Source organism: Phocoena sinus, chromosome 6 (assembly GCF_008692025.1).
Source record: "Phocoena sinus isolate mPhoSin1 chromosome 6, mPhoSin1.pri, whole genome shotgun sequence".
Taxonomy (NCBI): Eukaryota; Metazoa; Chordata; class Mammalia; order Artiodactyla; family Phocoenidae; genus Phocoena; species Phocoena sinus.
This window is the reverse complement of record NC_045768.1, coordinates 30965020-30979326: the sequence shown is the minus strand read 5'-3', so window position 1 is coordinate 30979326 and position 14307 is coordinate 30965020. Positions and strand designations below refer to the sequence as shown.

The window sequence follows — 14307 nt, the reverse complement described above, 5'->3', positions numbered from 1 at the left end:
TTAAAGAGAAGAGACAGGAATAGCATTTTTGTTTCCAATAAATTGCCTTGACTTCCCTATTATATGCAACTACCAGAACTTAGAGGGTGTTTAAGTGTCTTGGAGGCAGACACAAATACCAGATTGCCCTAGTTCGTTGTAAGGAGGTTGCCTTAAGTCTGTTACACTATTCTTGCCCTGCTGAACTCAAGATGTGTACTAGAACTTGTCTGTTATTTACTGTCATCTCTTCTACTATCATGGGAATTTTGGAATGTACATCAAATCTCTTGCTTGCATCCTAGTTCTTGGTCCAAATATCCCAGGACTGAGTGATACAATCATTCAACAGGTATTTAATGAGCATCTATTATGTGTCAAGAGTCATGCCAAGAACTGGGAATATGCAACAGAATTGACCTACTTCTCACCCTTATGGAATTTTGGGTCAAGTGGAAGAAAAGAAGGACCACAAAACATTTAGGGCTTTGAAGGGAGACCTAATTTAGATAGGGCAAGTGTTATGTCTTCTTTAAAGTGACATACACATTACAATGAGTTGGAGATGAATAGACAGAAAGTAGCCAAGAGAGCAGCATGTACAAACGTCCTGGGGCAAAAACGAGTTTTACACATGAAGAACTGAAAGAAAGCCAGAGTGACACCCACTATCGGGTATCATTCCAGGGAAAGTTTAGGGCCTGGGGCCCCCTACCTTTTGCCGAGTCCTTTGTGGGGGTCCAGCTCTTCTCTGTGTTAAGGCAGCCGCCAGCAGAGTGGCCTGTTGTTTCATTCTCCATTGTTCCTTTTCCCTAAACATGGTCCCTGCCATTAAAAGTTTTAAAGGCAATTTCAGCAAGCTAAGACATAGGCATTCCTAAAGCCCCTTCCTAAAGCCCCTTCCACCTTCTGCATTTTCCTTTGTGTATTAGAGGCCCTCTGACCAATAAGTCATATTAACCATCTTTAAATTCTCTGGGCTTCAGGGGCTGTATCTGTATACGCCCATAGGCTTTAAAGATCCTCTTTAGAAATTCTGAAGGCTCCTCATTCCGTTTCTGCATTCCCTCCTGTGCTTCATTAAGGCTTCTTTGTTTCGGCCCCCTCTTCACAATCCTACAAGAATGCAGTCTCGATAATGTCCAAGTTTGGGCCTATCCCCAGCATCACATCCCAGTTAGGATGCATTGCTGGTTCAGCTGTGCTGGCAGCAGCCTGTATCGGGCCGCCAGGGGTTTCCGAATGAAGCTCACCTGCCTCCTCCCCAGCTCTACCCAGCACCATTCTACATGCTCCTGAAATGAGGAGGGTGGTTAATAAATTTTGAACACCGGCCCAGGTCGGGTTGTGGGTTGCAAGAAATCGATGAAAGAAAGTTTTCCATTCTCTTTGGGTCATCTCTATAAATTGACATACTGTTTAATTCCAATTAAATCTGAAGTTTAAAAAGGAGAATGGGCCCAGGTCAATCCCATCGGCTGCTCCATTTCAGCAATCACACCTCCAGTGGGGACTTGCCTTAAGGGATTTTGCCCCACCTGACAAGATCAAAAAACAAAATCCCGGGCCTTTAACCCAGGTAACTCAACGGCTGTAACCTTTTATATTGTCTGCCCACATCCCACCAGGTGGGTCTCCAACCCACGACCGGGTCAGGATCGCACAAACAACCTGGGCATAGGTGTGTTTCTTTAACGAGGTTACCCAAAAGACATCTTCCAAACCCAAACACCCAAAACCATTTTTTTTTTTTTTTTTTTTTTGCGGTACGCGGGCCTCTCACTGCTGTGGCCTCTCCCGTTGTGGAGCACAGGCTCCGGATGCGCAGGCTCAGCGGCCATGGCTCACGGGCCCAGCCGCTCCGCGGCATGTGGGATCTTCCCGGACCGGGGCACGAACCGGTGTCCCCTGCATCGGCAGGCGGACTCCCAACCACTGCGCCACCAGGGAAACCCCCAAAACCATTTTTTCACTGCAAAACGAAACTAAGTGCTGAAGGTTGGTGGCACCTCCCCAGAGAAATCCCAAGGACGGTCCTATTACAAATGGACCAGGCAGCTGCTTGGATTCGTGCACAGGCTCTCAGCACCAGCAAGAGGCCAACAAACCAACAGGCAAAAGTCGCATCTGAACTTACCTCCTGGTGGACCCACCAAATTTGTTACTGAGCCAGGTTCATTTTTCAAGAGGCACAGCAAGCCAAAACGCTGAGTCACCAAGGCTCGAAGCAGAGGTTTTACTCCCAAGGCAGCCAAGAGAAGAAACCGGAGAACAAACCTCAAATCCACCTCGCAGAAAACAAGGGGCTGGGTTATTTATGGGATGACCAATAAAGAAGCAGGGAAGGCTGAGGCGTGGGGGGAGTGGGGAAAGGTGATTGGGAAAGGGTGCGCGATAATCGTGGTCCTGCACAGGTGTAGCTAAGCTACAGGCCGCTCTACGTTCAAAAGGTCACCCAGCAGACACTACTAGCACCTGCCCAGCTGGAGGGTCGATGGTGCTACCCTTAACTAACTCAACTTGAACTATACACAGCTGAGACTCTAAGGTCCTGGAAAATAACTTAGGCAAACATCTTGTTTAGGCTAGGAGCTGCTTGGAGGACATGCAAGTGTTAAAACGACCTTGATTAATGAAGGCAAGTGAAATGGATTTGACTAATCATTACTCAGTTTCAGATAGAACCAGGGGAAAAATAAAAGCAAGGAAATGCGATGAGAAAAGCATGTAAATACATTTTCGAATATTATCTTTATCACACCACATATAAGCTCAAAAAAACATTTATTAATTGATGGTGGAATCATCACTAATTTGTGTCCAGAATTTGACATCCCCTACCCATACCCCATCTTGTAATCAGGGTGTCTAGAAAACCATTTTATTAGTTAAAATGTTGCTTGGTTAGCATGAAAAAAAAATTCTTTTAAAGGTGAATAGTGTATACAGATCATTGAATAAGCCATGGGAAAGGCCTGCTGCACAGTCCTGGTCCCATGGCTAAGATAACTTTTCTATTGTTGACCCATCTATATTTCCTCTGTTGGTGGATTTTCTTCTCTGACCCAGTTTTTCTCATTCAGGGCAATGATGGATATTCACTAAATCTTTCTCCCTGAGGCCAGAACACACCTCTGGTTGGTCTGAATTTTTCTTTCTGTATGTGTGGTATTATCAGTTAAAGTATTGTAAGGCTCTCTGTCTTTGAACTAGTCTGTCTTTTAATATTATGTGTTGAGCTAACCAAACTAAAAAATTATAAAGACACCATATCCAACCTAAATTCTAGTGGAAGCCATAATATAACAGACAAGAGAAGATTGGATTATTTCATCCCTAGCTACTGCGACCTGGGTAGATACTGCTGTCAGGCAGGTGAAATAATAGTTACATGAGTTTTGGAGGAAGACTATAAACTCAGTCCCATTGTAAAGTCATCTATACTTGTGTGGGCTTAGGTATGTTAAAACTCCTCAAGGCTTAGTTTACTCACCTGTAAAATGGAAATAATTTAGTGACTACCTATCCTGTGATGGTTAATTTTATGTATCAACTTGACTGAGCCATAGGGATCCCAGTTATTTGGTCAAACGTTATTCTGCATATGTCTGTGAGGGTGTTTTTGGATGAGATTAACATTAAATTCAACAGACTGAGTAAAATAGATTGCCCTCCCTAATATGGGTGGCCCTCACCCAATCAATGGAAAGCTGAATAGAACAAAAAGGCTGACCTTCCTTTAAAAAGAGGGAACTCCTCCTGCCTAGCTGTTTGAGCTAAGACATCTGTCTTTTCCTGCCTTCAGTCTCATACTGAAACATCGGCTCTCCTTGGATCTCGGGTCTGCCCGCTTTCGGACTGTAATTTACACTATTAACTATTGTGGTTCTCAGGACTTCAGACTCAGACTACAATTACAGCATCAGCTCTCCTGCGTCTCCAGATTGCAGGTTGCAGATCTGGGGACTTAGCCTCCATAACCGCCTGAGCCAATTCCTTATAATAAATTTCTTTCTCTCTCTGTATATTTATCTTGTTGCTTCTATTTTTCCAGAGAACCCTGACTGAGATTGTGGTACTGAGAGTGTTTCTAAAGAAACAGTTTTAAGGATGAATTTTCTGAATTGATTCTGGCGTTTCTGGAACTGGCTCTTCAACCTGATTAGATTTAAAGTTGCTAATAACTCTATTTCAAGTAGTAAGGAGAATACTGATAGTCTATGGCATGACCTGGAAATGAAGATATGAAAAATATCACCACTGGATACTCCTCATCAACCTCTTATAAGAAGCAAAGGGGGACTTCCCTGGTGGCGCAGTGGTTAAAAATCCGCCTGCCAATGTAGGGAACATGGGTTCAAGTCCTGGTCCGGGAAGATCCCACACGCTGCAGAGCAACTAAGCCCATGCGCCACAACTACTGATCCTGTGCTCTAGAGCCCGCAAGCCACAACCACTGAGCCCGCATGCCACAACTACTGAAGCCCACACACCTAGAGCCTGTGTTCCACAACAAGAGAAGCCACTGCAATGAGAAGCCCGCTCACTGAAACGAAGAGTACTCCCTGCTCGCCACAACCAGAGAAAGCCCGCACACAGCAACGAAGACCCAATGCAGCCAAAAATAAATAAATTAAAAAAAAAAAACTAAAAATAGAGCTACTATATGACCCAGCAATTCCACTCCTAGGTGTATATCTGGAGAAAACCATAATTCAAAAGGATGCATGCAACCCAATGTTCATTGCAGCACTATTCACAATAGCCAGGACATGAAAGCAACCTAAATGTCCATCAGCAGAGGAATGGATAAAGGAGATGTGGTACATGTATACGATGGAATATTACTCAGCCATAAAAAGGAACGAAATAGTGCCATTTGCAGAGACATGGATGGACCTAGAGATTGTCATACAGAGTGAAACAAGTCAAAGAGAAAAACAAATGTATAATATCACTTATATGTGGAATATAGAAAAATGGTACAGATGAACTTAATTGTAAAGCAGAAATAGAGTCACAGATGTAGAGAACAAACTTATGGTTACCAAGGGTGGGATGAACTGGGAGATTGGGATTGACATTTATACACTACTATGTATAAAACAGATAACTAATGAGAACCAAATGTATAGCACCGGGAACTCTACTCTATGCTCTGTGGTGACCTAAATGGGAAGGAAATCTTAAAAAGAGTGGATATATGTATATGTATGACTGATTCACTTTACTGCACAGCAGAAACTAACACAACATTGTAAAGCAACTATACTCCAATCAAAATTAATTTAAAAATAATAATTATTGGTTGCAAAAAAATTAATATGAAATTAATGGGGTTGTCATGGAGAAAAGATGTAATGCATGCTAAAGTTCTTGCCTGTTGGGGCAGAAAAATAAATATACCCATTATATCTCTTACTTTTTTATTATGAAAAATTTGCAAGCATACATAAAAGTAGAGAAAACAAACTTCACTATACCGATCATCTGGATATAATAACTTTTCACATTTGCCAGATTCCTGTAGTATTTTAAAACAATCCCCAGATACTGCAACACTTCACCTCTAAATATGTCAGTATGTATCTCTAAAAAGTTACTTTTTTACATAACCCCAATACCATTTTGACCCCTAACAATATAACAATTTCATAGTATCGTTTAATATCCAGTCATATTCAGAGTTCTCTAATTATCCCCCAAATGTCTTTTTACAGTTACTTTGTTCAAACCAGGCCCACACATAGCATTTGGTTGATATGCCTCTTAAGTCCCTTTTAATTTTGAACAATCCCCCAGCTCACTCCAATGCAAAAAGGAAAGCAAAATCCCACAAAGTGAAAAATTCCAAATTTTTTCATGCAATTAACTTGTGGAAAGAGACAAGGTCAGTTGGTAATTAACTTGTGAGGACACCAGGTCATAGAATGATGGACAATCTATGTTTGTCTCCTTGTAGTACCATTTAAGTTGTTCACTAACTACCACATTAGTAAGAAGTTTGATCTAAGGGCTTGATTAGCTTCAAGTTGAACAGTGTTGTTAGAAATAGTTCTAAGCAGTGCTGGGCACTCCACATTACATCTTGTCATGAACCACAACAAGTCAAATTGACCATTTTTAGAGATGCTAAATTTGATCAGTGGGTTCAGGTGGAGACAATCTGACCCCTCCATTGCAAAGTGAGGTCCTTATAACCAGCAAGTTATCTACAGGATGATACTTTGTACTTTGGTAAAATTACTCTTGGGTTTAAGGGTGGGGGGAGGGAGGAAGCAAATCAGAAACTATTTAGACATTAACAAAATGAGAACACTGCATATCAAAAAGCCAGGAAAACACAAATAAGGCAGAAGGAATGAACTTATTTCAAAGAAGCATACACTGATGAATCAGGAAAAATTAGATTTGACCAATAAACAACCCAAAAGCTATTCTAAGAAAAGGTTAATAAAATAGACAAATATTTAGCAAGTCAGACTGAAAGGAAAAGGAGAAAGCATGCAAATAAACAACAGGGAATATGTAAAAAATTATAAGAGAAAAATGTGTTCCAGAAAATAGGGGTGAAATTCTGAGAAAATATAAATGACTAGGTTGGCTTCAAAAGAAATTTTAAAGCCCAAACTAGTCAGTATGAGAAACTGATCTAGTAGAATTAGATGAATAAGCAAAATTAGTCCATTAATGAATGCAATTCACCACATTAACAGATTATAGGAGAAAAGCATCATGAAAATGATAATAGCTAACTCTGATATAGAAATTGCTATGTGCCCGGCTCTCTTCTAATCACTTTAAATATAGCTCATTTAATTTCACTAAATGCTCCAAAGGCACTTGAGCATTTAGCCCCACTCCTGATTAAAATTATAAAAAAGAAATATATTTTAGGAATAAAAAGAAGCGTCACTATTCTAAAAAAGAATTAATGTATCTACTGGAAATCTCTAGCAAGGATTACCCTTGATGGTGGCATCAGGAACTTTTCATATCAAATGTCAGATTCAACCCACAATGGTTTAAACAGAAAATGATTTCACAAGTGACTTCAAAGTTCCAGAACATTCATCTAGATTGGCAATACCTGAATCCAAGGTTTCCCTTACCGGGGTACAAAAGGTTATTCAATTTGCAAGGGTATCACAATTTTGAAATAGCAACATACCTGGTGCCTGGTGCATATAAACCAAGATTCAATTTACAAAAATTCAAAGCACATACAATTTTGTCAGAAATATTTCAGATGCACCTGATTCTTTGACTTTGTCCAATTTCCTTCCAGTTGATTCAAGATGACTGTGAATCTAGAGAAATCAGGAGTCCCCTCCCCCACTCACATCCCTGCCTTATCCAATTTTTTTGTTTCTCCTCCCCTATCATCACCCTTAGAGTGTGCTTCTGCTGTGAACAAGGTGTTGCCTGAAGAATTTCTGGATCTCTCCCCAGGCGTGCTCCTGGGCTGCCGCGTGGCCCACAGGGTCCCCCCCCCAAAGCAGGGGGCAGAAGAGGCCGCGGCTCCAGGACGCATAGCACAGGGGCAAATAGGGCGGCTCTATGAGGTGCCCCGCCCCGGGGTAGAGCAGCATCCTTCCGCTGCTTCTGCCGTGCCTCCGCAGCTGGTCCAGGGCTTGCTCAGCGTACTCTCTGCTATTGAAGCATTCGTCACCCTCCCCTATAATGAAGAGGATCGGACCCTGGGCCTTTTCAATAGGAAGCACACTGTGTTGATTCAGTGCATCTCGGGGGTTCCCCTTGTAGTGACGGAGGCACAAAGCGCCCATGATGTTGAACTCCATGCGCTCCGGCAACGAGGGGATGGGTGTTATAGCCAGATCCCGGTACTTGAGCGGAAATTCAAAGATGGCATTGCACCCATTGATGCAGACAGTGGCTGCCACCTCCTTCAGGTAGCAGGCCATGGCCAGCCCGATCTCTGCACCTTTGCTCACAGAGATTACTCCAATTCCTGGCTTTTGGATCTGAAGGAGAAAATAAAGGAAACCCATTACAGGACATTCTCTGAGAAGGAGCTGTCCTACAGGCCAGTAAGCTAGTATGATGGGAAGAGTCTGAAAATGTGGGGTGGGAGTCCTGGCACTAAGGTTTACCAGCTTTGCGACTGAGAGAGAATACTACCTACTTACCCTCCCTAAGCCTTATTGTCTTATGGGGGTGATAATATTACCTACCTTGTAGGACAGAAATGAAGATTAAGCAAAAAAATAGAAATTAAAACTCTTCACCCAAAGCAGAGCTCTATAAAGGCAAAAAGGGTCTAATACACCAGCAACATTGGACGTCACAAGAGCAGAGGCAGGTAAGATTTTTGAAGAATCGAATTCTTCTCTCCAGCTAGTAAAAGAGGTGTCCCAGTTTCTTTCAAATATTAGGTAAGTGTAATTCATATTTAAACAGCATTTTACAGCTACAAAGGATTTGCATATTTGTTAAACCAAAGGCTAATCCTGGAAGGATTGGGAGTGTAAAGATGAAAGACTTAGATTCTGTAAAAATTGAATGTCAGTTCCCAGTCCACTAGGAAAAGTAGTAGGTCACAGGAGGGAGTCCTTAACTTTGTGGTGGGCCCAGGGACCAGAGAGAAGGGAAGACGTCTGAGGGATGAATGAGGAAAGGAAGGGCATTCTGGACAAACAATAGCAAATACATAGTGACCCTGTGTGTTTACTTTGCTCAGAGTTGTATCCCAGCACCTTTCTATCATCAGAATCACCTGAAAAAAAAACTTGAGCTTTCTGAGATCCAGTTTTTTGTTGTTTGTTTGGTTGGTTTTTTGCAGTACGCGGCCCTCTCACTGTTGTGGCCTCTCCCCCGTTGCGGAGCACAGGCTCCGGACGCGCAGGCCTAGTGGCCATGGCTCACGGGCCCAGCCGCTCTGCAGCATGTGGAATCTTCCCAGACCGGGGCACGAACCCGCGTCCCCTGCATTGACAGGCAGATGCTTAACCACTGCGCCACCAGGGAAGCCCCTAAGATCCAGTTTTTTGAGAGTTACTTCAGTAGGTCTGAGTGGGCCCAAGAATCTGCTACTATAAAATATCCCCAAGGAAATCCAGTGTGCATCCACACCTGGGAACCATCCATGTGAGGAGTGGATTGGGAAGTGAGGGAGGAGGGCTATAAATGGAGACGGGAAATTGATTAATGCACTATTGCAGCATCACAGCTGAGCAATGATGAGGGACTAAAACAGCGGCAGGGAGGGTGAAGAGGGTGTGATGTACTGAGAAAGAACCTAAAACACTTTGGGATGGGTTGAGGGTGTGGGGAAAGGAAGAGGGAAGAAACCAGATGGGCACAGGTGACAAGGTGGATTTATTGAGCGTTTACTATATGCTCGGCCCTCCAACAAGAAAACGGGGATTCAGGAAGTGTAAGTCTCGCTCAAGGTTACAACAGTATCAAGGGGCAGAGGTGGGAATTGAACCTCTTCTGTGGAATCTGACTACAAATTGAATTTTGGCAATTGCCCTTTCTCCTCATACAATGTCACAAATAGTTAAATTTGAAGTGAAAACAAAATTAACTTGAAAACATTTTACCTGGGATTTAATTCCTTCTAGGCAATCCTTTAAACAGAGCCAAATATGCTTAGGAAAATCACGGGTATATTTGATTATGATGATGATAACACTGAAGATGAGGATACCGGTGACGCTCCAATAGCAAACATATCCTATCTCTTCTTGAGAAGAGTCAAGGCTCCAGGAGAGAACGATGTAAGCTGGGGAGTCAGGATGACTTAACGGTTTGGAGCAAAGACGTTGCCCCAAGGGCTCTGTCACTTACTGGCCGTGGAGTGTTGGCCTCTTACTTAACTGAGATGGGTATGCCTTCTCATCTGAAAAGTGAGGACCATGTCAAAAGTACTAACTTCACACAGTAATTATGAGCATTAAATGAGATAGTGCATATAAAGTATTGAGCATAGAGTCTAACAAAGAGTCACTTAATATAAACATTAGGTGATATGGTTGTTTTACCCTGTCAGGTTGAACTGTAAGAAATACCTGATTTTTGAACTAGCAAATGAAGAGAATCATAATATACCCACCATTTATTGTCTTCTTTGTGCCAGTGAGCGCTAAGCTGATCCTAATCAACCCAACAATCCTACAAGGTACGTATTATTATCTGCATTTTCACTCAACAGTGCTGTACCCAAGTCTAAACAGACTGGTAATATAGGCAGAACGGACATTGGTGATTTTTTATTGTTTTGGCTATAATGTTGCCAGGTAAAATGAAAAGTATTTTAAATACCTTGGGATGAGCTAGTAGCAAGTTGGCAGCTTCCTCAAAATATTCCAGGTCCACCTCCTGCAACTGCTTGGGCAGGTCTGCGTAGGCAAAATATGCTAAGGCCAGCACTGCAAAGCCATGGGCAGCCAGAAGACTGGCCCGATACTCAACTAGACCCCCGATGCCCCCAAACAAATCAATGAGTCCTGGGAAAGGGCCTGCCCCTAAGATCAAGAAAAAAGAGAAGAGAATGAGATCACAAAGAGTAACAAGAGGGTCAGGTAGGTGCCAGCAAAAGTACAGGCTGAGCAGAATGAATTCCACCTTCACACACACAACAAAACGGCTTATTACTTTTAAAATATTGTGGGAAATACTAGTTTGCCAACAGTTTGATGCCCTTTGTTTTTATTTCCATGAACCATGTCTTCTAGATCATGAAAGAGTAGTCTCACCTGGAGGGAGGAAAAGGGCTCCTCGCACACGACCTTCTTGGACCTGCACCCGCTGCGTCTGAGGGCTGGAGAACCAACGCTGCACCACCTGGCTGGCCCTGGGCTGAACCTCCCCTGACTTTTGTAAATAAACTGAGTCATATAGCTCCAGAGTGATCCAAAAGGGGCTGTTCATCACATCTTTCTTAATCTGCCTCTCAAAAGCCTTCTCAGGCTTCAGAGACCAGAAGAGGCCCATAGGGTGGACCCCCACGTAGTGGCCCCCCAAGGCAGGAGCCTGCTTCAGGTCCAGCTCACCAGCCTTGCTGGCCCTGTAGAAGGCTCTGGACTGGTACAGATTCCCCTTCTCGTCCTTCATAGATGCCATGAGTGTCACCGTCTGCAGTGGGGGCAGGCCTGTCACTCGGATGTGCACAGGCTCATCCGCGAGGGCACTTGCCGGGGTGGCTGTCAGCTGGAACATTGGCAACCGGCAAAGGGACCAAGTGGTATTTCCTACCCTGCAGTGAGAGAGAAAACTCTGAGTTGGAGACTTCAGTTCCAAGGAAGAGGCCCAGACAAGGCTTATATTAGGTCTGGCCAAGGCAGATTTCTGGATACTAGTACAAAATACACAGGACATTTGGAGGAGGGAAAATAGGGTGTTGCAGACAGTACTCATTATTCTCATTTTACGTATGAGGAAACAGGTTAAGTGACATGCTCAAAGTCTTGTAAATAATTAATAGTAGAACCCGAAATTCAAGCTAGGTCTGACACTACAGCCTCCTGTCTTATCCATTACAACACTGTAGGAAATCTTAGTTTTGTGGTTTTGAGTAAGTTGAGCTTCATATCTTCAGTTGAGATCATTCCCAGGTGACCTATTTCACTGGTGTTTGTTAGGATCCGAGGGGGTAATGCATGATTAAGGGTTTATTGGAAGGATCAGTGCTGCTTTTCAACTCCCATACCTACATAAACAAGAAACATGTTATGCTGTTGTTTCCTTCTTTCTTTTCTCTTTTTTTAGTTTCCAATCCCTCCCTGCCATTGTAAGACAGACTGCCAGCTCTTTTCAGAGTTCCCATTATTTGTTCTTTTTAAGGGAAAATAAAACTTCATGATCTGCTTTTGTGGCTTTCCAACAGAGTGATAAATATAAAATATTGTTTGTAGCAAAGAGAATGAAATATACATTTGATCAGCTATTTCATACTCTCCTCATTTTATGAGCAAAATTTGGGGTACTCTCTCCCTCCTTCCTCCCTCTGTACATTCCTTCTTTCTTTACTTTCCCTCCTTTCTTCTATACCTTATTCCACGAAGGATTTGAACCTGTTTATAGATAAAGGAGGCATAAACAAATAAAAATAAAATAGGATCTGGGAAAATATGAACTAGCATCAGAGACACTGAATGAATGACAGCCAAAGGAAAAAAGGCAATCTCTCAGTTGTGTTGTTCTAATTAGTCTCATAGAAAGGGTTACCAGTTTCTCAAAGGAAAGGAAAAAGTGAGGCCTTTCCAATATTTTCCTAAAAGAAATTTCTCGTATGAAACTTTGACATAGGTGTGCATCATTTTTCCAACAATATCTTCACACAAATGGTAGTAACACGTGTTCCCTCAGAAAGCTTGATCCTCCAAGGGATCCTTGATTTTATTTTACAGAGGAATGCAAAGTGAAGGCTTTGGGGTTTAGATTTGTGAGCAGAAAAGATTCTGGAGAAAATAAACAGGCTCTGGCAGTGCAGGGGCAGAAGAGGGGTTTTAATGCCTAGTTCTTCACTGTTGAAAGCGGGTCTTTGGAGGAAAGAGGGGGTCAAGGAAGAATGCATTTTGTGCTTCTTTTAAGAAAGTGATTCTCTGCAAAGGACGCACTCCCTCCCACCTGACCCCCATCAACAACCAGCATTACTGACCATTTCAAAACTCATGGTCAATAGAATAATTTGGAATAAATAGAACGATTGTGAATGTTTTCCCTCAATACCAGCAGAGTTCTTGGCAGAAGAAGGTGGCATCAATTCAAACTTCCTGGGTCTTTCATATGTATCAGGGAAATGGGACCTGTAATATGAATAAGAACACCCCACGTCCCATGTGACATTTCAGTGCTCCCTTGATATTTTCTGATCTGGTCCTTCCTATAACTCTCTGTATCTGCTCTTTCCTTCTTCCCAAAAAGAGATCATTAAGAAGGGGTACTTGCGTGCCCTATTCCACAAATTCTTCTCCCTTCTCAAAACTTCTATATAATTTATTGACTCGATACAGATTTGATTTTCAAATTGAATTAATTTGAATTAATTAACATAACTATTCTCCTGCATTCCTGCGTGCATCCCGCATCTGATCTGGTCTTATTCTTCCAGGTGGACTGCAAATTCTTCAAGGGCAACCAACTATGTGTTAAAACTTTAGGAATCCTATTGATACTCGTATAGTAAATTATACAATGTACATGCTTCAGAGTTATGAAATTCATAACAGTGGCAGGAAAAAATAGCACCAAAAATGTAATTAAAATACTTTACTTACATAGTGCTTTTGTAATATAAAATATTAGAGTCTCTTCCCAAGTCAGGGTCCCTCTTTATCTGAGAATTGCTCCCTAAAGCCCAGAGATGGACCCTCAGCAGCTATGTTTATACCATGTGACCTCCACCCCGGGGGGCCGTTGCTGACAGGATCAGGACTGGATACCTGATTCAAGATGTGCCAGGGATGTTCCCCCCTTGCCAATTTGGAATGGAGACCCAGAGTCACCAGTCACTCTATCAAGGTAAGGACTAAAGGTGTAGCAAGAAGGCACCTAGGTAGCAAAATTTACTTGCATGACCAAGTCCCTGAAGTCCTGAAATTTTGCACTCTAGGTGCCCTCTTGCCTCAGCCTAGTCTTAGCCTTGGACTCTTTTTACGTGGCTGTATCCATAAAATTCAGAAGCTGTAACCAGATAATCACAGAAAGACAGTCTTGCAGTAGAGTATGGGAGTTTGAGGAAAGAGAGAAAGATACAGGGACAAAGAGAAATTAGATTGCTCCTATCCTGAGAAACCCCTGAAGAAAGAAAGGGTAGGTCATTTAGAAGGTCTGTGGTTATATAAATAAGTGTCAGAGAAAAGAGAGATGGAAGAAGATAGGTTTCAGAAGACTTCAGTCTTTGAAAGGAATCTATCTTAGAGCTAGAATTTTATTTGGGGGTCTCAGCACTTAGCTGACTATGCTTACTGTTTTGTCTCCTAATTTTTCTGGAGCTCCTGTTAAATGTGTTAAGTTATGGATTCTGACTTCTCAGAAATTCCCCATAATGGTCATTAGTATTCTATGTCTAGATTTTTGCCATTTGCACCAAGGTATATGCAAGGGGTTAGATTATAATGAAACTTCCTATAAGAAGCAGGCGTTCTCCCAAGAGCACGTGAAACAAAGAGAGAAAGAGAGAGAGAGGTCACTTGATAAGTCAACAGTGTGTGCTTGTGAATGGTGTGTCAGGTTTCCTGACCAAAGACTAGGAAGCTGCCACGTGATCAGCACTCCCACAGTCACTGCCTTTGGAACATGGGCTAAACATGGCTGACAAGATAGGGTGTGCCCGCATGAAGATCTGGTAGGGATCCAAGA

The 14307-nt window shown here is 42.5% G+C and overlaps 1 protein-coding gene across 2 annotated transcripts in view; it reads right to left on the bottom strand.

The window, feature by feature from the left end:
- Nucleotides 1-5406: 5406 nt before the first annotated feature.
- LOC116755602 (acyl-coenzyme A amino acid N-acyltransferase 2-like) overlaps nt 5407-14307 on the bottom strand; it is a 28765-nt gene continuing 19864 nt past the window's right edge. For both annotated transcript variants that reach the window (XM_032635303.1, XM_032635304.1), the window contains exons 2-4: nt 10701-11200; nt 10267-10469; nt 5407-7964 (exon numbers count right to left, since the gene is read on the bottom strand). In XM_032635303.1, the coding sequence (XP_032491194.1) occupies nt 7371-7964; nt 10267-10469; nt 10701-11163 (1260 nt within the window). In that variant the 5' untranslated portion in view covers nt 11164-11200 and the 3' untranslated portion in view covers nt 5407-7370. The remainder of the gene's footprint in view (nt 7965-10266; nt 10470-10700; nt 11201-14307) is intronic.